This window comes from Oncorhynchus nerka, linkage group LG13 (genome assembly GCF_034236695.1).
Source record: "Oncorhynchus nerka isolate Pitt River linkage group LG13, Oner_Uvic_2.0, whole genome shotgun sequence".
In the NCBI taxonomy this organism is placed as follows: domain Eukaryota; kingdom Metazoa; phylum Chordata; class Actinopteri; order Salmoniformes; family Salmonidae; genus Oncorhynchus; species Oncorhynchus nerka.
Window position 1 is genome coordinate 56,272,539 of NC_088408.1, and position 23,828 is coordinate 56,296,366.

The 23,828-nt window shown below is 42.1% G+C and overlaps 1 protein-coding gene and 2 long non-coding RNA genes across 3 annotated transcripts; 1 reads left to right on the forward strand and 2 right to left on the reverse strand.

Moving 5' to 3' along the window:
* Positions 1-5,291: 5,291 nt before the first annotated feature.
* Positions 5,292-6,674, reverse strand: LOC115139727 (uncharacterized). Its single transcript, XR_010465595.1, has 2 exons — positions 5,619-6,674; positions 5,292-5,531 (listed from the first exon to the last, which is right to left on the reverse strand). It is a non-coding gene; the product is annotated as an uncharacterized LOC115139727 (long non-coding RNA).
* A 26-nt stretch (positions 6,675-6,700) lies between these two features.
* Positions 6,701-14,182, reverse strand: LOC135574717 (uncharacterized). The gene is made up of 3 exons (XR_010465596.1): positions 13,473-14,182; positions 7,673-7,705; positions 6,701-7,322 (listed from the first exon to the last, which is right to left on the reverse strand). It is a non-coding gene; the product is annotated as an uncharacterized LOC135574717 (long non-coding RNA).
* Positions 14,183-15,211: 1,029 nt separating this feature from the next.
* Positions 15,212-22,828, forward strand: LOC115139725 (nuclear receptor subfamily 2, group F, member 1a). Its single transcript, XM_029677432.2, has 3 exons — positions 15,212-16,507; positions 17,771-18,298; positions 21,625-22,828. Exons 1-3 carry the CDS (start codon positions 16,081-16,083, stop codon positions 21,897-21,899), a joined length of 1,230 nt encoding a protein of 409 aa, XP_029533292.1. The 5' UTR covers positions 15,212-16,080; the 3' UTR covers positions 21,900-22,828.
* The last annotated feature ends 1,000 nt before the right edge of the window (positions 22,829-23,828 follow it).

Below are 23,828 nucleotides of genomic sequence, written 5' to 3' on the forward strand. Positions count from 1 at the left end.
GGCGAAACCACGTTTGGCCACTGCATATAAAACTCCTTCTGTGGGAGGTTGAATTTTGTATTTATTGTATTTGAATCAGTAGTGAATTGTTTTACAAGCTTAGAGTATGCCATAAGCTAATCTGCTTGTAACTGTCCAGGTATTTTGATGAAAGGCACAGTTGATCTCGGTCCATTTCCTTAGTTTCCTTTGCCCCAAAAAAAACATGTATTCATATATTTGGCAGAGAATAGGGACTGAGTTCTCTGGCGTAAGGACATTTACACAGTATGCTGTCCTATGGCACATTCAAATACATTTGCAGCAACAGACTTTTAGGTGAAAGCTAATATCAAACAGACCAGACGACAGGATGTGATAGGATGTGACAGCGAATTGAAAGTGCGTATCTATTCTCGATACAATCATATTTACACAGGCTACTTCTTCACATTGCTGCACATAAGCTATTCTTACATCACTATATGAGTCCGTGAATTCCGTGAAATCATTGAAGGAGAGAATAACCACACCAGTCGGTCATATCTATCAGACACGACCTCCGGCAGGAAAAAAACACACGTATCACAATTCCTGCTGGTGGAAATGCTAATGTCAAGCCGCAGAATTGCTACAATACAAGTTGTCTTCCCCGATGTAGAAAGGAACCGGGCGGGATGAGACAAAGGGCTGTTTCTAATCTCAGCAGGAAACATATAGTAACGATGCAGTGTGACACAGTGATTGATATGAGTAAAGTTGTCTATTTTACAGAAGAGAGAAAAGAGAGTGTTTCCTGCTCATCCCTACGCTTATCTCCTGCCGTAAATCACCGCCAATGGCATGCATAAATACGCCCGAGTGTCGTCGTATGGCTCCAGCACGGGCAATTCCACTTTGACCTTTACATTTTGCATCGGTCACTCGTGCTTAATGCGTGCCTCGACCCCACTGACCTTGGCCATTTATATTTAATAGTCACACAGGCGGATGGTTCTCCAGACAACAAACACAAACACACACATAAACCTACTGTATTGCCAAATGGCGAGCTCATGCCATGATTAATATTGTCATCATAACATGGTCACATTTGAAATCCGTCTAATGACGGAGGTACAGGCTAATGTGAAGTCCCATCTACTGTTTCTCATTAGTCCTTGTCCCTCCAGTCACAGCCCTTTGATTCCATTACGGGAGCCCAGCGGCACTTCATATCGTCGTATGGCCATCCTAACCTTTGACTTCAGCCACCGCTTTAAAGGTTTTGCTCTTTGCCCTCTCCCATTTGACCTGTCTGAAGTATACTTTAATAATTGCAGCTGACGCTATCAAATGCACATACGAGAGGGTGGCAGGGCAGGGGCCGAAGTCTGTCCAGTAACCTTTTGGCCTTTCAGTCATCCGCTGTGCCTGATGCAACCATGGGGTTTGTGCCCCCCCCCCACACACACACACACACACACACACTATTCCATACTGTATTAGTCTGCATGTCACAGTTATTGATGGACCCTTGGAAATATTTTATTGGTCAGGGTGACCTTTGACTCAGGTCAGCCAATCATAACCCGCCGTCCCTCTCAAGCTCCTATTGACCTGATCACATGATCAGATGACATTTAGATTAGGAAATATACACTGCTTTCTGTTCGTAGGCTGTTTGTAATCATTGGAAAATAGAATGCACACATCATGGCATGACTGTTTCTTCTGTCTTCATCCATCATTTTGGAGGTTGTGTTGCCCATTTACATCTGGTATTTGCACCAGTTTGTGCAGGTACAGGGACCAGTAAGTGAGAAGTCAGTCATTTTGATTATTTATGGTTAGCGACCTGTGGTAAGACTGCATTGTGTCATTTTGAGCTCAACGTAACACCACAGAATCCCAAAAAGGGGAAGGAAATCATTTTGCAAAAAATACATATATTATTCATTTTGAGCGCTTAATGTCACACGAATTAACTCTGCGGTGCAAGATAGTGCATTTTACATTTTAGTCATTTAGCAGACACTCTCATCCAGAGTGACTTACAGTAAGTGCATTCATCTTAAGTTAGCTAGGTGGGACAACCACATATCTCAGACATAGCACGGACATTTTCCTCAATAAAGTAGCTAGGAGGGGGGAGAAAAGTGAAGTGATAGGGTTTTTATTTTTTTGTAAAGTTGTGTGCAAGGACCGCTCGGCACATCGAAGTAGGCCTACGGCAAAACGTTGCTGGTCACCACGTTGATTAACTCACATACATTCTTTGCAATGACAGTGGAATGCCTCTGCCCTAAATGATGTCCCTCCCACTCGATGTGGGCCTTGTTGAATTGTAAGGTAGGCTAGTCGCCGTCAACAGAAATGTAGCTTTGTGTCGACGTGTGTTGCTACTCATGGTTATATGTTGTTCTTGTTGCTGAATGACTGATTAGTGATGTCATTGATATTGGTGGACATATTCAAACAATGTGTTTGGAACAGTTGATATATAATATAAAATCATTCCAAAAAGGTTTGCATCAGAATTTTTTTTAATCCACCATTGGTGCAGACCCCTGAATGACTGTTTTCAGGTAGATACCGCCATTTGAGTTACATCATTTCTTCTCCAATAGCCTGTGTGACAGTTACGTCTACAAAACAGTTCAATCACTGTTGTCATATCAGTTGTCATATCATGGGGGTTGTTGAAACCACTGTGTCGACATAAAAAGCACTGCCATATCAACCAACGCTCAAAACACGGTACACCTCTCTCCACCGTTCCCTCTCCCATCTCCTCCTTTCCCTCAAAGTAAGCCTCTTTGTCACAGGAAGTATGGCTTGCGTTGAAGCACCTGCAATTAAAATAAGCCTGATCACAGCTGGACAATTACCTTGCCAACTAACCTTTTCTGGAGGCACTTAAGGATGTAAGGACCCCGAGGATAGATGTGCCCTGAGTGGATCAGGCACTTCACCGAGAGAGAGAGAGAGAGAGAGAGAGAGAGAGAGAGAGAGGGTATCATGGTGAGATTACCTAATCCTCTGAGAGCATCCCAGTTGTAGGGCTTGTTCATGTCAGACGTGAGTGGGGCTTTGGCTAAGTTTACCCCAGAGAGGGCCACAGAGCACACAGGGATCTGCCCCCTCCACAGCACATCGCCGGTGGCTTGGTAAACAGTGTTAAATTGGTTGCAGGGAGCAGATAATATTTCCCAACACTTGCATTCATTAGCACGGTGGGTATTATTTTTCACCCTCCCTGACTGCACCAAGGTCTACCCTGGAGGTACTGCCCCCTCGGTGCACTGAGTTAGGTTTCACAGTGCTTGTGTTATTGAAGAGGTAGACCTGAGGGGCAGCCACTGAGAATCAACAGTGGAATACTGCTTGTGTTTATTCTCATCCATCAAACGTGATGGAGAACAATCACCTGGAAGAAGGATGCAAAATCATGCTTCAATAGGCCGGTTTTGGGATGAGGTTCCTTGCCTGGCACTGACAGGGCACTGAGGGCCTGCCCGGTTATGCCGAGGGGCACACGTACTTACACATGTCATAGTGAGTGAGATTGCAGACGAAGTGCCATGCATGAGTAGATGAGCGCTGTGTGTCCAACACATTTCAGATTCTATGCTTTATATTTTGAGTTCTCTAACCACAAAAAAAAATCTCCTACAGGTTTCGTGAGGAGTGCAAGACGGAGTGTCCTTGGATCATTGAAGAGGTCTCTAGTCAGTATCACTTAACAGTTGTGCGCGTGTGCCAGAATTCAGGGGAACAACTCAGTATGTAGTGTGAAATAACACGATTTAAAGGGGCACTTTGGGATTTTTGTCATTAAGGCCCTTAAACTACCTCCGCAGAGTCAGATGAATTCGTGGATACCATTTTGTATGTCTCTGTGTGTTTTGTGGGAAGGAAGTTAGAGGTAGTTTGGTGAGCCAATGCTAACTGTCATTAGCGCAGTGACTGGAAGTCGACGGGTGTCTGCTGGCGTGCTCACTGCCAAAATCCCGGCGTATCCCTTTAACACACTAAGCAGCATGTTGCCGTGAAGTGGTGTAGTAAGGGCCTGCCATAGATCATGTCGTTAGCAGTTAGCTGGTGCTGCAGGTGTGTATAGACTAAGGGAAGGCTGTAAAGGCCTCCATTACAGTGAAAATAGCCCACTCCCACAGCCCCTCCAGACAGCCAGTCATTACCCATCTATTGGGAGGCCTGAGAGAGAGCAGTAAGTATGGGAGACGTACGGCTTTGTTAGAATGCGCCTGGATGTTCTCCGCGGGGTTAATACTACCGGGGTCCAGCGTCCAGCGCATCGAGCGTCTCTCCCCCAATGTGCTCGTGAGTAGAGTCAGGGGTTATTTGATGCTATTTTTACAAGAAACTGGTTAATTTGTCTTAAGTCATTACCGTCTATTACGGCTGGAAGTCTTGGGAAAAGGTGGGAAGCGGCAGGCGCTGGCATTCTGCCTAAAGAGAAATCAATGAAACAAATTAATCCTTTGCAGGCTGCGTTGACACAGTCATCCATCATTCATGGGCGCTTTTACCCAACGAATCAGGGAGCAGGGCAGGGGGAGAGAGAGAGGCCCAGGGGACGGGGCAGACAACCACGCAACGCCCAACACTGGGGCAACAGCGAGGAATCATCTTGCTCCAAGCCGAGCCTCCTAACACAACAGCTGACTGTCTGTCTACAGAGTGCAAAGCAGGGATAAATACAATTGGAAGAGCAACACCATGAACAGCCATGATTACACACAGTGTCACTCTCGCTCTCACACACCAGTATTTCCTCCCTCCCCCAGCTTGTTCTGGGCCTCCAGGTTGATGGGAAGACTGACAGGTGATCTTTATCATTTATTTACACTGGACATATAGCCCGCGTATTGGTAATTAATTCCTCAGACAGAGAGGGCAGAGGAGGGAGAGAGAGGGATCAGAAAGAGAGGGCTAGAGGGAGAACGTGATCCCCACTGTGGGGGTGGGCATTGAAAACAGAGATTCCCCTCCAACCATCACATTGAGCACAACCTCACTATGTGGCGTTGCCTTGTTCCAATTCCATCGCATTCTGTTGGCATTGTTCGAATGACGACGCGTTCTGTCGGCATTGCAGACTCCCGCGGCTCGGGCCCCCAGTCCGACGAAAAGGGCCACGTGTCGCCACCCACAGCCTCACTGGGACCACAACCGCCCCCCCCCCTCCGTTCGCAAATGTGAAAATGACAACAGCAGCTATAGCAGCTTGCAATACCAGACAACAAGATCAATGCAAATACCCCCCCCACACACACACACACAAAAAAAATGAAACATTAAAATACAAGTGAAATGGATTGATTCTTTTATTCGGACAATTCTTTTGCTTTCTCTGACTGTAATGCTAGTTACACGTGATTAAAACTCAGGGTATCCCAGCACATCATTGCATCAGCCTCCTGCGTTCTCGTATGGTCCGCCTGTGACATGCAATGGCAGCGCCGACGTTAACCTGTGGCGACTGCATGTGTTCTTAAAAAATGTTGCGAGGTGGGTAGGACTGGGGATGGAGGTGGTAGGATCACTCCCTGGGAAAGCATAAATAAATCATGGGGAACCGCAGAACAAGCGGCATCATTACTTGCCTTGTCATCGTAATGGGGGCTGGCACTTACCTTAACCAGCCTCAAAGAGGAATACCAATAGCCTTCCTTTTTTTTTACTGACACAGGTGGCAGGATTCTGTGGAGGAGCATTCTGGAAAATCAGAGAGAAACGGGGAAGGGAGGGAGGGAGGGAGGGAGGGAGGGAGGGATAAAGAAATGGGGGGATATTGCAGGGGGAGGAGGATAGGATGCTACAACCTACACATCCTGTTTAAACACAGCGCTATATTTTCTCTCAACCTCCACATCACTGATCAAGAAAGGTTTACGATACTAACATCCAAGGGGTTCACTTCTCTTTTTCTACTAACACCAGTCTCTTTTTCCTTTATTCATCTGCAAATACGCCAGAGATTTGTAGAGCATTGCATTCAAATAGCTCTGTAAAAGGCTTGCCTTCCTCGGAAGTTCATGTTCAGGGTGATTCCCACAACCTCTTCCAATACATACAACAGGTTTATGTTTGATTGATAAGTGCATTCTTACAACCTTTGAAGAGATAGATGTTTCGAGGAGAAGTGTAGTTAAGGGATAAGGAGAGGAACGAGAGGAGGAGTTGCTGAAGAGGAACATGCTGTGGAATGTCTGCTGTTCAGGCCCAGAACCCATTTGTCACGGCTTGAATTCCGTTCGGACGACTCATGTCAGCGGGGTCATCTGAGGTAAACTTGCCATGTGGTCTCTCACACACACACACAGAATCCACATACATAAATTAAACGACTAGTAAAGGAAAGGCACTTGATCACGTACGTCCAAAACCTTTTTGCCCAGCGTAGCATAAAACAGCTAGCTTCACCTTCGCTTCTGAATATGACAATAAGAACGTTGACAATCAAACACGAATGGCATCACAAATACACTTGGACTTGAGGATGTCATTATACATTATATACATATTCATAAAGCATTGATTCTGTTTCCGTTGACCCTCAGAGCTGTGTGGGCTGCTGGATAGGAGGGATTAAGTTAGCTGAGTGAGGTGGAGAGGAGAGCAGTGTGGCGTTAAGATTAGTACACCCTGTAAATATGTCCTCTGGGTCCAGGGCCAGGGCAGTGAGGACACAAGCATGTTGATCATCTCTGGCATGTTGATCATCTCTGACAGTAGATACCTTCAGCTACGGACACTGGCGAAGCTCATATATAGTCGTAAGGCCAAGACAGACCAACAGGAACGTCGGCCGTGCGCCGCAGGTGCGCAGCGGTTGGACGTCACACCACCGCTGACAACAGTACACTGGCCGTGATTTTCGGATCATTTCCCAGCGATTCTACACGTTGAGTCGCCACCATTCTGTCGTCGCCCAGTAGGCACAGCCGACATTCGTGTTGGTCTGTCTTGCCTTTAACCTACTGACACAGACATAATAGCAACCCTTTACCTTGTAGACAAATGCATAGGGAGTATCTACCTAAGCTGGGAGTTTTGATAATCAGTATTTTCTTTGGCGTCATTATTAATACTTCTGAAGACTACATTATTCGGATGTCAACGGTCAAAATAAATCCAGGTCGTGGCCGTTGTGCGAGCCGCACCTTGTGCGACGGGGCTGACGTCACGATGTCACGGCTGCTGCTGCGACTGAGCTTATATAAACAGAGACATGTGTTTTACACATGACATCACAACCCTCTGTCGATTCTGACTGCGTGACAAGGTGATGCTCTTTATTCCAAAGGAGGGGGACTTGCCATGACGTTCCTTTCAGTCTGAGAGAGAAGGAAAAAACCACACAGAGACATTGATGAGAGGGGAGAGAGCTGCTTTTAAGACACACTTCCAATGCAAGGCAAGCCAGATAAAATGACACAGTGGGTGGCTATCATTGGCCCTGTGTGCCTCATGCTTCCTTCTGATTGGCTACTTGACTTTGGCCATGCCCTGTACACAGTATCAAGATGATATTACGGATCTGATTCCAGGGAGAATTCAGGTTATACCAATACAATAAAGGTGTATTGTTGGTCAATTAATCCATCCTTGAATCGATAAGTGGTAGACTAGTGAGATGTCTCAGTGAATTGGTGAAAGGGGCCAGTGTAGCAGCAGTGGAACTTACATGGCACGATCAGTTTGCACAGTCGCTCACTCCCTGTTAGGAGGAAACACAATTAGTTCATTGTTGATGACGAGAACACACACACACACACACAAACAAATAAACTTGCCGTATGGATATTGCCATAAAGTAATAACATATGGTTTGGTTTAAAGTTACGTTTGGTTTTGAATGTAGATGTTTTCTTCAATGTGACCCCACTGGCTTTCCACCAACAAAAGTATAAATAATTTCTCGGAAGAGTTTCATGGGGAGAGGGAACAACCGACTGATAAGGTCACAATCTGTCAGCTCGAGAATTAAAAATTAGCAGCCTTGTTGCTTTTCAGTGGGTGTGTACTGTATGAGGGCTGGGGTTGATATTTTAAGTTACTTGTAATAAGTATCTGATGCATCCTGAAGCAAAATTATTTAACCCTTTTACCCAAACTGAAAGGTAAGGAGATATTCTCTGTTTAGTTCAACAGACGAGGTACCACAGAGGTGTGTTCGTCATCATTCGGCAGGGACACCTGACATTGGTTTACTTCAGGGCAAAGGTCCTGAAGTAGCCATATCCAAATTCCAGCGTAGCTTTGATGGTCAATTTAAATAGTGGGCAATAGCTGTGGAATCATTTCATTTCACACACACTATGCACGCGCGCACACACACTCGCTCACTAACGCGTCAACTCAATCGCACATCGATACACACACTCCATTTCCAAATGAATGTGAAAATGTCTAAAAAGAAAAGGGCATCTGTGGCCTTTTGTGATTTGCCCATGTGTTCTTCTACCAACCAGGTGCACTGAACAGTTCAAAGCACCTTACAAAGGCTATCGTGGCCAAAACATTCTCTATTTTGTTGCCTGAAAGCAATTACAGCACTTGGAAAGGGAATAGTGCCGACTCTCTTTCTTCGTTTTGATGATTCATCACTGGCCCAGCACTGGTTGCCACACTTATGGATGTTCATATCTGGCTAACACCTCTGATCATTTCACAAATGTTGCAGGCATTATATTTCTCTAATGATAACACCCCACACCCCACCCCATATAAGATGCGAGTATACCGAAGCACCTGTGTGTGTGTGTGTGTGTGTGTGTGTGTGTGTGTGTGTGTGTGTGTGTGTGTGTGTGTGTGTGTGTGTGTGTGTTTTAAATACTGTCATGACATTATTATTATTATGATTCGGATTATTATTATTATTACACTTATCTGCATTCTTGATTCGTTCTAGCTGTGTAATTACAAGGGGATACAATAATGTAATTTTCCATACAGTTTGTGGATGCACTTATATTTAACACATCTCACTTTCCTACTATTAATCAAATTAATTTGTTCAGGGATCATGCTTAAACCATAGCTTATGGCTCACATAACTGTCCACTATTCCCTGGTTTGTAAAACGAATGGCAACATGTAAATTAGTCTATGCAAGCATTTTATCATCAGAAGCAAGTCTTGTAAAAAAATATATATGAGAAATGATCAAAAACGAGGTTGAGCGTGATTTATTTTTTGTCTTGATGTAACATGTTATTCCCTGTCTAAACGTGCTCAGTCATGCCATATTACAGCACGGTGGCGGTTCAGCCAGACAAAATTCTAATTAAGCGCCTACTGGGTGTGTTGGTTTAAGAAAAACATTATGGATACTTGAAGTGATGCCACTCATTTCACTACAAAATGATGCACAATGACGGGCAAGTTTACATTGGAAATGTATCTCATGATTTAGTTCACCTCCCAGCTTCAGGATGGACACATGAGACAAGCCACTTCTCCGGGCTCTGTGTCTTCCTTTCTCTCTTTACTCTAGTTTTAGTTTAATACTCCTTAAATGGTTATGTACGGGGTCGCAAATTTGCACGGGAGATAATCTTGTTCTGCTTTTTTTGTCCTTGGTCTATCTACAGTGTGTTTTCGGATAATGTGGCGATAGGATGAAAAGTAATCCGCGTGCAGAAATCTAAAAACTCCTCTATCCTTGTAGAATTTCTCAAGAATTCCACCTTTGCCCTCCGGTTTCCCCGCAACGAATGACTTTAAGGGTGAAATGCCTTCGTCCACTGCATTTTGGAACCTGTGTCCATGTTACCTCGGTCGCTGTAGATAGATGTCGTCGAGAAAAGGAAACACCGTTCAAGCACTATGCGGTAAAGGGATGTCCTCACATTATATGGAATGAGGTGATTTTAAAAAGTCTCAAGACATTGAAACTATCATAATAGCCTCAGTGCTTGGCCATTGGTTGCATTAACTAGGATAGTATGGTGTCTTCTCCCATTCAATGATACAATTATGATTTAAATTGTGTTTTGCTAATTGTCTTCTTTGTTTGCCACCAATATATTAGGCGTACCATATTAAGTCAGTGTAGGTGTTTTGATTTGGTCTCCTTGAATTGCGTGCTGCACATTTTATACCCTACTAAACTAGGCCTACCTTACACGTGATTTTCATCACTTATAACAATGTAATTTATGTCATTTATGTCACGTTGCCTGTTTGTGCCGGGTTAACAATTCAGAAAAGTGTGTTACTTTGATGTCTCTACTGGTGCTTGCAGTTGGGTTTTTGGTGAACTACAGAATTACAGTGTTTGCACTGTAAAACTATCAGGATTTTAGTGCTAATGGATTTATGATCTCGGTCTCTGAGACCATCCAAAGTAATTAGCACATGTGCTCTAAATAGATGATGGTTTTGTGAGCAATAAAGCCATTACCCATCGAGTAAACTGACAGTCCCTCTAACTAAACTCCAACCACAAGCTAATTGGGAAAGTCATTTCGGCCTTATTGTCTACAATTATAGCCTTGGCTTTCCCAGCCCGAAAATCCTAATGTGTGTTGCTTTATTCATCGTGGTGTATTCAGGCCCATGATTAAAACCTTGAAGAAACAATCCCAACTGAACCTGTTAGCTACTGTGACAGTGTGAGATCGCGTTGGTCTGTCAATCTTGCATGTCACCAAGCAATAGTTGGGAGTTAGGCCTACGGTGAGAAATATTAAATATAATTTCTTACACGTTTCATGTATAGGCCTACGTGTAACAGGCATAAGCCTAAAAGTAGCCGAATACACACGAAGGACAGGCGGTAGCCTAATAGGTCACATTTCTAGCGTGACTGAACTGCTTGTTGACTATCTCAGGTGATATACTTCCCCATATTTAGTTCTGAACGAAAGGGGTTCACGTTCATGCTATAGCTTTGAGTTTATTCTAAAATCCTAGTCCTAATAGTTTACGTTTCAATTTATGAAAAGCATTTCCCTTTATTCAGTTCAACCATCATTTGCGTCAGATAATTTTGTCCAACGGCCTACGTTAAACGTGGCGATTTTAAGTAGCGAGGCTCTCAAATATTTTCCCTATTTCTCACGAATAGCTTTTCCATTAAGAGCGATTAGATTATGTCTATTGAAAGTTGCTGATCCATAGAGAAAATGGCAGCGGATAAAAGGCGATTTTCAAGTGACCTTCTCGTCCCTTTCACACCAATCTGAGCCCCGAATAGTTAGGGATCAGATTGGACAAAAGCCCCCTCCTCTTCTCTTTCAACTCGTAACGACTCAAAGTAGAGGGGCACGCAACAAAACCTCCAACTCACACATTAAAGTATAACGCACAGCTTGGGTCGACAGAGAAGCAGCAGCACTAGGCATCTTCATTTTTTCTTTATGTAGTCAAATTCTCAACGCAAAATGTATTTTTCCAAATAATCTGTACGTTTTGTTTAAAGTTGAGAGACATCTATAACAAAACTAGGATATTAGGCTACATAGAACACATCAAAACAAATCAAAATAGTACAATTATAAACGTGTTTCATTATGCCGGTCTAGCCTGTATACTTCCAGTGATAAGCTATATGGAAAAGTTTTAAAAGGCGCAGAAGAAGGAATTCTTCAGCCATCTGTAGTCAGATGTTTCTGTTATCTGTTTAAACATTGCTATGTTAATTTAAGTGTAAGTTATTTTATCAAATTCAATTATCATAAATCACTCAAGTATAGAGTTTTAGTGAAATGTAGTTGCACATGTAACGTAGGTTATTACGCATATTAATTGGTGTGCAATAATTGACACCTACCCTCATTTGTAGCCTTATTTAAAACACTGATGCAGGCCCCATGCACTTGGCACGTCTCTAATACCATTTTCTCATAGTTTTTTAGACTCATATTTGTATTGGTTGACAATATAGGCTATATATCTTTGGAACAAAACACCGCAGCCTTTTTCTTCATGAAAGTTGGTTCAAGTTAGAGGCAGATTCTTAGGCGGGCGCGGGATGGGAACAGCGGAGATCGGATGTGTGTTGCCCTCTCTCGTCGTGAAGAAACATAATACTTGTTTTTACAGGAGGCATTTCGACTGAGGCCTCTGAAGCATCAGGTAAAGAAAGCAGTGAATGCTCTCTGTCAGCTTGAACTCATGACTATATATTCACTGCACTGAAGCGTCTGCATAACCTAAACTAAATCCATGAGGATTATATTATTAGCTATATTCCTGCAACGTTGTTAGGTGTTTTAAATGATCTGAAATGCCTATATATTTGCCTCCGTGTTCCCGGAGTAGGAGGCTTGGCTATCATGGCCTTTTATTGCTTTCACAACTGTTCCACAAGAGTTCATAAAGCTCGATTGACTGCTTGCAGAAGCGAAAAACATGTTTGTGGGGTGAAGTCGGTCTGCAGAATCCGATTGATTTGTTATAAAAAACGGAGAGAGAGAGACCCCATCACTTGGAAATGAGCCTAATGTAGCCTATATTTAAAACAAATACAGTATATGAAGTCCACGTAGGCCTATTTATATGGACCTCACCGCAGATGCTCAGAAAATATATGTGTGTCCGGATGCATAGGCTACGTGTGCAAATATATTGCACTGCGAAAAGCATTTGGTATTTTTGGTAATAACATATAACATACCTCAATGTGTAACATAGAAATGAATGGTAGGCCTATAAATTCCTGTTATGGGGAACCTAAAAATTGCATTTATAGCATCAATTTATCATCTGAGACACGAGGGATTCGAAGTTGATTATAGTCTCACCAAACATGTATTTCATAGCCTATGCTTGTATCAATATCGCTCGATGTAAGTTGTATTTATGGCTCAATTATCTACTAAACAATAGGGCATTTGAGGTAAATCATTTCATTTACGTTCCCTTAATCGTAAAACGTGCCTTTAAATTGACATACTTTCTTCTAATTTCTCTAACATTGTGTGGTTGAAATTGTAACTGCAAACTTGGCAATGAAATAATGATAATTTGATGATCGTGAACCTCCTATATTTTCATATGACTAAGCAAAACAGCCGGAAAGTCTTCCAGGTACTATTCTCATGCCTAGCTAGAAGCCTACAACCCTGACCAGCTCAGTCGAACAACTGTCCTATAATCCGTTGACACTATCTCTGAGACAAACAGGCTGTTATCGATCATTTCATTATGTGATCAAACAACAAATAGCCATGCACAGGTGAGATGCTCACGACTTGGAAAGGGTTCCCTGAATTGTGGTAACAGCATCAACGATGCCAGTATATACTGGCGAAAACAGCTGAAAACGGAGAAACGGGTCCCCAAAAACCGGTTAGAATGTAAAGGAAAAGATTCAAAGTACTGCAGCTCAAAAGTTTCGCCCTGGAATGTAACAGTGGTTGTTTAGACAAATAGGCTAGATGCATGGGTCTGCATGGTCGTGTGGCGAGGCAAGAATGTATTCTAAGCATTTAAAGCTACTTGTGAATAGGTGAAACAGAAATTAATTGTGTACTTGCCTGGCTGGTGTTAGCCAAATTCAGTTACCGATGTTTTCCGTCCACCATAGCCTAATATTCGTCGCTGGGTGCTTCTTCTTTTAATGTCCTGCTGTCCACTTTCTCGTTTTTCTCACTGTTTTCGTGCTATAGCCTTATTTCCCTCTGCTCTTATTCGCTGTCCCCCCCTTCCACTCTCTCTCTCTCCGTCCAACTCCCTTCCCAATCTGTATAGTAAAATCTTAATGATACACTTACAGAATATTCTTTGTCCGATTTAATCTTATTCGTTTCACCTTTTCAAAGAGCTGGAGACAAGACCGGGAGTCTCAGTGCAGTGTCTGAGACGGGGGACGGGAAGAGCTCTGCTGTTGAATAGGCTACTTAAAAACACCCATTTCTCCTATGCGTTTGCAAGGGGGGTACTTGCATAATAGCGCTCCATTATATCTCTTAATAGCTGACCATAGTCGGAAAGACAATAACAAATGTGTTCATAAACTATTCACTTCATTTGAAAATACTGAAAATACCCTTTCCTCTATTGAGTGTATGCTATTATGGGATGCATGTCGACGCACCAGGCTTGTAGCCCCACTGAACGAAGTTTTGATGACTTTGGTGACTATGTAGCCTACAGGTTTTTGTATCTGTTGTCATATTCACACTACCCGAGTTTGTAGGTTTCATGTCAACGTTATCTGAGCTAAGTTCCACTCCTTTCAAGTGATTTTTACCTTGAAGGACTTTGCTCAATCTAAAAAAAAGCAGCAGCTGTTGTGTTTGGAATCTTTTTCAGGAACACAGCACCTGTAAAAAAAAATATGAATTTAAAAAAATAAAGCAATTTTCAGGAGTTTACTTGTTTTTTAAAAACAATTTTACAAGGTTGATAACAATAGATGTGCGTTGTGCATTACTGTGTGGTTGTAATTGTATACTGTACGCTAGATGGCAGACCGATCCAGACATTTTTTAGTTGGAGATGCATGCAGGCTTCAGTATCAACACACAAAAAGCCGGAATCCCCGTGCAATTTTCAAACAGCTTCACATGATTTTGAGTTATTGTCATTATTAAGACATAATATGACACCCATTTAGTGATTGTGCAGGCCTTAAAACCACAACTGTTACAGAGTATTTCTTCTTCGTCGATGTGATTGTGAGATTCGTTGGCGCCATCGCACCCTTTCTGTCTATTCTAACACGACTTGTCTAGGCTACTATGCATCATTTCTTACATTGTCATTTTCCCTAATTTGACCCTGCAATTTTGGACCCCAATCATTTTTTTTACAATGCAAATGTAACGTTGACGCGTGTACCACAGTATTACGCATCACCAAATGCTGTAGGCTGCATGTAGCCTATAATCAAATACATCATACATAAATAATTATATCTCACGCATTTATAATTAAGATAGCAGTCTCAAAACAAACCATTTCAAACTTTGGGGAATTCTATGCGAGTCCTTCTATGCGAGTCCCTTTCGCCGCGCACGTTTGTTTATTTCACGTGCGCAAAGCTTTGTCCCCTCTTTCACCCATCTTTTCGGCTATTCTATCCAGGGTTTCTTCCTGTTTTTGTGACAATAGACGGCCCGTAGGCTAATCAGGTTTCAAAGTAAATAGCAGCGCGAGGCAAGCTCAATGTAAATTGTGCTTGTCAGAGTCCCCAGTCGTAGGTAGCGAGGAACGAGGACTCTAACCAATGGAGAGAAAGAGGCTTGGCTAACCTTAGCCTCCCATTTTCCCTCTCCCCCCTCAATGCAGGGCTCTGGCCAGTCAGTCGCCTTTGATTATCAGTTGCCAGCAGCCTCTCTCTTGGCTCCTTGACACGAGCACCATATAAGGCGCAGCGATCTCCATAGAAACGTGTCAGTTTCAATAGTAGTGTCAAAGTTCACTATATACAGACATTCGCGAAGATCCCGGTTTCGGAAACATTGCTCTGCTGGTCTTCCCGTTTAAACGCATTCATTTTTGGGTCTCTCCGTCTTGCATATTCTATTAGTTGTTTTTTTTCCCTTCCTTATTTTTATCTCTTCGTGTTCGCTCCATTCCTGCTGGAGAGGTGAAACTACATGGGCACTACGGCGACGCGGTCTTTTTGCTGGACGAGATGACGTTTATTTAAGAATATAGATGTAAAATCCTGCTCTTCAGTTTTTTCCTCCCCTCCAACAGCGAAGACGGGAGTAAAGGAGCAAGGAAGGAAAGAGAAGGGAATTTATTTCTCGCAGCACTTTGGATCGCGTGTCTTTGAAAGATTTGATGTTCATTTCTACGTCCATGTGAATCGCTCCTGCCTCCTTTCTGGCTATTTTATACCAAACTGCATTTTTGTTACGTCTGGCTCGCTTTTTCTTCAAGATTGGGTACCTGAATGGCTAACTGCAATTTACCTTGGAACTGGCCTCCCGATACTTGCATATCCTGATCGGGTGCTTATTCTATCGTGTCCTTTATTTTGAATGTATTGATCGTGTTCTGCTCCCTTCTTTCTCATAGGAGATTGTTTGCTCCGATTTGACTTTGCACTGTCGTGTTTGAGATCTTTTTTCTCCCCTCGCTTTATAAATCCCAGCGATCAGTTCGCTTTATCGCACTTTTCGGGCCCGAGATATGGCAATGGTAGTTAGCGTCTGGCGAGATCCGCAGGAAGACGTGGTCGGAGGACCTCCAAGCGGCCCAAATCCAGCAACTCAGCCGGCGAGGGAGCAACAGCAGACGGCGTCGGCAGCCCCGCACACTCCGCAGACCCCTAGTCAGCCAGGACCCCCGTCAACACCTGGGACTGCTGGGGAGAAGGGGAGTCAAAATTCTGGTCCACAGCATATCGAATGTGTTGTTTGCGGAGACAAATCGAGCGGCAAGCACTATGGTCAGTTCACCTGCGAGGGATGCAAAAGTTTCTTCAAGAGGAGTGTCAGAAGGAACTTAACGTATACATGTCGTGCCAATAGGAACTGTCCCATTGACCAACACCACCGAAATCAGTGCCAATACTGTCGGCTGAAGAAATGTTTGAAAGTGGGAATGCGGCGGGAAGGTGAATATCTTTTTTTAATGCCACATATGATTACGCATACTGAGTTCCATAGACGAGTAGAGCTGCCATGTTGCATAAAGGTCATATACATGAGACATCCGTTGCACATCCATGTTTTTTCCAGGAATGTGCATGTACGCGTTTAGCCTATAGAGGGTAAAATGTAATGAAAGCAGCTACAAAAGATAGGTCGTATAACAAATCAGCTATTTACTTGACGTTTTTGTGAACGTCAAAACTAAACATAACTATTTGCTATTTGCATTTAGTGTTTTATAGGTCTTTAATAGTGTGTGTGTGTGTGTGTGTGTGTGTGTGTGTGTGTGTGTGTGTGTGTGTGTGTGTGTGTGTGTGTGTGTGTGTGAAAGAGAACATGAAGTGCACTTCCTTACATGTGTAGTGATACACAAGTGTTTGGTTTGTCTGTGCATTAAAACGAACAGACAACATAACCACATCGCCCTCCTGTTCCATATGCTTAGGCAGCTTGAGTAATACTGGAGAAGTTGTGCGGAGCACATTGTTTTGCCTCATAATGTATGAGAGGCCGTAACTTTCCCTCTCTTTGGAGCACAAATGATAGCAATACTCGTATTTTAAATAAACACCCAAAATTACCATACATGTTATTTAATATATCCTCAATAAATAAATGCAATATATATATATAGACCAATTATACTTTTTCAAGCACATTGTTAAACGATTTTTCCTTGACCAAACTATTGCTATGCTAAGAAGGGGTTGACTCTTATTTGGTGTTGATATATTTAGGCTATGCCATTCTTCTTTAGTGCAGTATAACACAGGTGTTATGGAGAAAAATAGCTTTACGTTGATAAATACAGTAGTAAACTGACACATGGGCTGCATTGAATAATTAGATGCAGCATATACCTAAATTACACTATAGGCCTGTATTACTGCAATTTAGCAAACGGCAACACCCGTTATGTTCAATATTTAATATTTGTGTGTGTGTGTGTGTGTTTTAATCTAGATGCATGCATCGTCAATACAAATGTAAACAGTGCAACATTGAGCATGGTGATATTGAAAATGGTATCATTTATTTAAACAACACACAATCTTACACACTATATAATTTACAGTTTGAGATAGATTGGGATGGGAAACGTTACCCCCTTATTTTGAGAGCAGAAAACACTAGCTTGCCTTATGCTTCTCGGCATAGGTTGCACATACAACAATGTTCATCAGTTCTGGATGCACATTTCCTCTCCTTCTCTTTCTTTTTGTCAGCGGTTCAGCGAGGACGAATGCCTCCAACCCAACCGAACCCAGGTCAGTACGCGCTGACGAACGGGGACCCTCTGAACGGCCATTGCTATCTCTCCGGATACATCTCCTTATTGCTTCGGGCCGAACCATACCCGACGTCCCGATATGGAAGCCAGTGCATGCAGCCCAACAATATCATGGGTATCGAGAACATCTGCGAGCTGGCCGCTCGCTTGCTCTTCAGCGCTGTGGAATGGGCTAGGAACATCCCTTTCTTTCCCGATCTGCAGATCACCGACCAGGTGTCCCTTCTCAGGCTGACGTGGAGCGAGCTGTTTGTGCTAAACGCAGCTCAGTGCTCCATGCCTTTGCATGTGGCCCCTCTGCTTGCCGCGGCAGGCCTCCACGCTTCTCCAATGTCTGCGGACCGAGTCGTGGCTTTCATGGATCACATTCGAATCTTCCAGGAGCAGGTTGAGAAGCTCAAGGCCCTCCACGTTGATTCGGCAGAGTACAGCTGCATCAAGGCAATAGTACTCTTCACATCAGGTGAGTGTTTACCATGCCACTATGTTAAGGCCTTGTCTTATAGGCGGGCAGTGAGGGGGAAGACTGGGTGAAAATCAGACTAGAGGCCATGGCTGTCTAGTGCAGGCTACTCCATTATGTTTTGTATAATAACATGCTGCATATATTCACATTTATACATTTTGTGTGTCAGCCAAAGCGAAAGAGAAGTAAACAAACCGACCCACAGACAGCGACTAATGTAATATTTTCAAAAACGTCATTTAAAATGTGTATTTTTACCTCGTATTAAAAGATTGAAAGCCAATATAATATTTAATAACTGTTGAAAAAATATGAAGCATTATATTTTTTATAAATCCGGATAACTATAGATATTTGTTTTGGTCTATGTCCCAGGCGTATTGTTTTATTATATTATATCCGCAAAGAAATGCACAATTTGAGTATGACACTTCATGTAGGCTTTTAATGTTGTGACGCATGTTTTTCATGTTTTGCGCGCACAAACACGTGTTATTTTAAAACAGGAAATGATCCCTGGCTGCCTGATCAAAGAAAATGGTGAAATAGCCTAAAATGTCATTGTATTACATTGCTCGAGATTGATATGGGAATGTGGGCTATTTTGTTTACTGATATTTCCTCTCACAATTATTGTCTTAAACAATTAGAATCCCACATTTTGAAAAGTAGTCTACACAGGGTAGCTCATTACTAGCTATCTGGCTGAGGCAAGTTTACCATTGGTGTCGCGCTTAATAATAGACCTATAGATATTTAAAGTTTGACTGTGGACACTTGCTCTCATTACCATTTGCAAGTACCGCGTAAGGATTGTGGAGAGTAGGCCTAGTGGATAAAAAAGCCCAACTCGACCGTGGCTCAAAATAGCTATCATGTGGCTATTTAAAAGTGATCAAATTCTTATTAAATTGCCTTATTTCAATCAATACATTTCACATTTACGCACAATTTCGCCAATGATTGTGTTTTGTAATTTAAGGAAATGTATATATTTTTCATAAACACATTTTCACTCTCGAGACCCTCAAAAAAATACTATGCTTAGTGACATCACCTATAGCCTACTTTAGCCTAAAGTAACCTAGTATTAGCATCTTACTTAATACTTTTTTTTAGATTAGGTCTATATTAAACATATCCACACTACTTTAAATACTCAAATACATTCATTGCATATTATATTAGGCATATATTATATTACATGATATGTAGGTAACATATGATGTTATGCATTTTGTAATTATTTTGAAAAAATGATGTGGATAAACAGACTGAGGTTGAGTGTTCAGTGAACTTGTTTTGATTGGTGGCCAAAGGGGGATTCAAAGGAAGTGTTTTATTCAATGTAATTAAACCTACCCCAGTCCTCTAGTTTGCCCTCCTCAGTGATATGGAAACCTTTACCACTACTGCTTTATCTGTTCACGAGGACTTTTCATGGATTTTGGGATAGTTTATGGCATTTCTGTCCTTAGCATCGAAACTTTGAGTTCTCGTTTGAGCCATCATTGCAAAATAACATTTAAAGACAAACAAATATTTACGTGCATATTATATGATCAATCAAGCCAATCTGGTCTACCTATAGACTACCTTTGCTATTGCAAACTTATATATATATATATTTTTTAAAATATTTGATATGAGGCATCAACCTAACATTATGACATTGAGGACCTAGTGCCAAGTTGTTGTTACATTATGAGATAAAATCTAACATAAAATAGTCTACAACTGAATAGTTCGTAGTTAGCTAGCTTTAACTTTGATTTTTGTGCATTTTAGCAAGAGACAACATGTAGGGCCAATGATATATGTAGCAAACTATTGTAGTCCAGGTTTACAGTGTTGTACATTGTAATTGAGTTACTTTGAGCTATTTTCAAACAGGAAACTCATAGGCGGTAGCCTAGTTTAGGTGATTGTCTTCTTATCGTTCCTATTATGTCCAGTTTATCTATTGCGTCTTCATAATTAATTACATGTTTCTATCTGTGTTCAGATACTTAAATGTGAATCTAGAAAATATGTATTTGATGTTTTTTCAGTGTTAGTTCTATGTTTGGTGTACTATAGAGTGCCCTTTCGTGAGCTTTCTTTTTCTGTTGACTCATGCGTTCTCTGCTGGGCAGTCGCCGAAATGCTTTGAACTTAGTCATTGCGTTGCGTTTCACAAGTTTATATTTGCAAGAGGTTTTGAAATGTAATTAATTTCTCCCCGATTAATTGTTTTATTTATTGAATAGTGACACTCAAAAAAATAATCCAAACCGATTTGCATAGGCTACATGGGGTTGTGCCGCCTATAAATTCATACATAGTAAATCAACCCGAGATCTCCGAGTTGCCCCCACGCAGTCAGTGAGTTCATAAGGTTATTGTGTCTGGCCGTAGTGAGTTATAGCCCTGAGAAATCAAGATTAGTCTTAAAAGCCTCTCGGATAGCATTGTCCGATGTTTAATGTATTAGAGCTGGAGAATTGAGGCTATCTCTCCTGTGCACTTGCAACAAAGCATAACGGTCCATATGCCAGTATGCTTGGCCTTTCACAACCGTTTACTGCAGATGTTTAACCACAGCAGTGAGCCTATGCTATGGCGACAAACAGTTTAGTTTGTACTATTCGCAAACATATCTTAAGACATTAACATTGAGTGTATTTCTCTATTTAGGCCTATGCAGACTGCAATCCACAACCCCCGACTGTGTACAAAACACATTTCGCATGTGTTGTTGTGCTGGCTCCTTTTCGTATTTTTACGTGTTTTTTTGCGTGACTATTGACTTCACCCCGCTAATAAATTTGATTGCTTCCAGCGGCCTTTCCTAGGCTACATTGAAAAGCAGGCCAAGCGTGGTCTATCAAGTAAAGAGCGGAAAAATGTCTTAACAGCTTATTGAGAGTAGACTAATTAGGTCATATACAGCCATTGCAATTTCAACGTAATCAATGTGTTTTATACATTTGTATAGACTTGAGTCCCCTGAGTCAGAAAGCATGAGTGGGCCTATACCTTCCCCTGTGCTTCCTCCATTGGAAATGTTATAGGCTTATGCTACACACCATTTTCCATCCCAGTTAGCGGCATATTCTTTGTTTTGATTGGTTTATGAACGTGTAGAGGTATCTGCCGCTGTGTGGTGCGTTCCCCACTTGAACATATCGCCCTTGTTTATTCTATATGACAGTCCCTCTTACTCAATGTGATGTAGCATGTTTGGGCAGTGTGTTTGTTTATTTCACTTTGTCAATAACACGTAACGCTGATGTTGAATGATAACCAGAGTGCTTTTGTGTTTCTCTTTTTTGCCTGCACAGACGCCTGCGGCCTGTCAGATGCGGCTCACATCGAAAGCCTGCAGGAGAAGTCTCAGTGCGCCCTGGAGGAATACGTGAGGAGCCAGTACCCTAACCAGCCCAGCCGCTTTGGCAAGCTCTTGCTGCGGCTGCCCTCTCTCCGCACCGTCTCCTCATCGGTAATTGAGCAGCTGTTCTTCGTCCGCTTGGTAGGTAAAACTCCTATTGAAACGCTCATCAGGGATATGCTATTATCCGGGAGCAGCTTCAACTGGCCTTACATGTCCATCCAATGATCCGAATGAGAGTGACAAAAAGAGAGAAAAAGGACCAAAATTCAGCATCCCGTACAAGAAGACTATATATAGGACCTTTTTGAACACATTGGAAGACATGACATGCTTTTTTTTGTCTTCTGGGACTAAGATCTGAGATGGAATACGTTATGTACAGAAAATATGGAACTGGACTTACACCTGTGTAAATCCACTCTCGTCTTCAAGAACAGTACTCTTCATTTTGTAAAATACTAGTCTTTATTTTCCTTTTTTGTATAAAAAAATAAAAAAACACAAATAAAATGAAAAACATCATATGCGCAGTAAGAAAAAAAAGAATCAAGATTTAGCGGGAAAATAATGTTTCCAAGCAATTATAAGAAATGTCCTGTGTCTATGTACCTGTCTGTTTTGTATTTTTTCTGGTTCTAAACCAGCTTTTCTGTGATTCTATACTAATAATTTTTGATATAACCTTTTGCTTCTTATAATGAGTGCGATATATGTTGTCGAAGCTATGTTCTCCAAGAATTAAAATTGAAGTGAGAATTTAAAACAGAAAAATAAAGAAATTTAGACAAATAAGAAACAAGTCTAATCGCTATGACAATATCACTACTGATGGTTGAACTATGGACCTGCAACTGCAGCATACTGACCTCGTGGACATTTTGAGGAGAGGACATCTGTGGCACCTTTTTCCTGGTCATGAGTGTGTGTGGAGTCGATCATCAGTCAAAGAGGAGAGACATGAAAATCAAAAGCACTTTTAATATATCGTTTCAAATACATTTTGTTTGTTTCGTCTTGAAATTTTCATTGTTTCTTGAATTTTATTGGTTGTTGCCTTCAATTTGCTTACTCCATGATGCAGCTTTTGCAGAAGGGTCGGTTGATGAAGTTGTGTGATGGTGACTGTACTATTAAAAAAGAAATAGGCAACAATGTCTCACTCTCAAGAATGTTCATCTGAAGCTCAAGATGCGCGCTCGCGCTTATTGTGTGGGATAGCATAATGCCAAACCAAATAAGGTGGTCCTCTTTTTTTCTTTACGTCACTCTTCATACACAGGTGTAGGCTACACAATATGTTTGCCTTGTATATGCGTTCTCCAGTTTTGTCTTGCACAATTACACAAACATTCAAATGCATTATTGTCATTTTGCTTCAAGTATGGCTTATTCTTCAATGGGGGGGGCGATGGAAAAAGATGACGTGAACATAGAACATGCGTTATTTAGATTGGTTGGCTGGTGTGTTCATTGCATAGCTCGCTGTATGTTACTATGTTACTGTTTCATGCACTCACTCACGACTGGGTATGAACACAAAGAAGCACATGTTATGTGCCGAATTAGACGGTAGTGACGCTGCTCGCTGTCTGTGAGCGCGTTAATGACTGGTTCATATTTTCTCAGACAGCAATGAAAGCAGGCGCGCCACCGAGGCTTCTCTAAACTGCCTCCTGTGGCTTAATCAAGGTGATTCTCAATTCACCTCTCACTGCAGAAACGAAACATGTGCATTCGCCCCTTTAAAAATATACGCTTGGAAGTATTGTTTCAATATTGAAACGCATTTTAGCTAGGGATTACGCTAGCTGCAAAACAGATGTAAAATGCGTGATCAATTTGGAAAATGTATTTTACAAGCATGCAAGCCAGTCGATAGGAAGGAACATCGAATGCGATGCATTGTGATGGAAAATAGAGAGTGAATGAGACAGCGACAAGCAAAGTGTACAGGGGCAGAGACAAATGGGAGAGGAAATGTGCAGAGGCAAAGCAGTGTGTTTGTGGCCTAGGCTTGAATATAGCCGACACTTAGAATATCATGAATAGATCGACGAAGTCCTCAAGGTGTTGGATTCTGATTTTCGACTGCACGGTACTCTGTGGAGTAGCTTCATGTAGAGGCTGCATGTCTCTTGCGTGCCATTGTCTCCT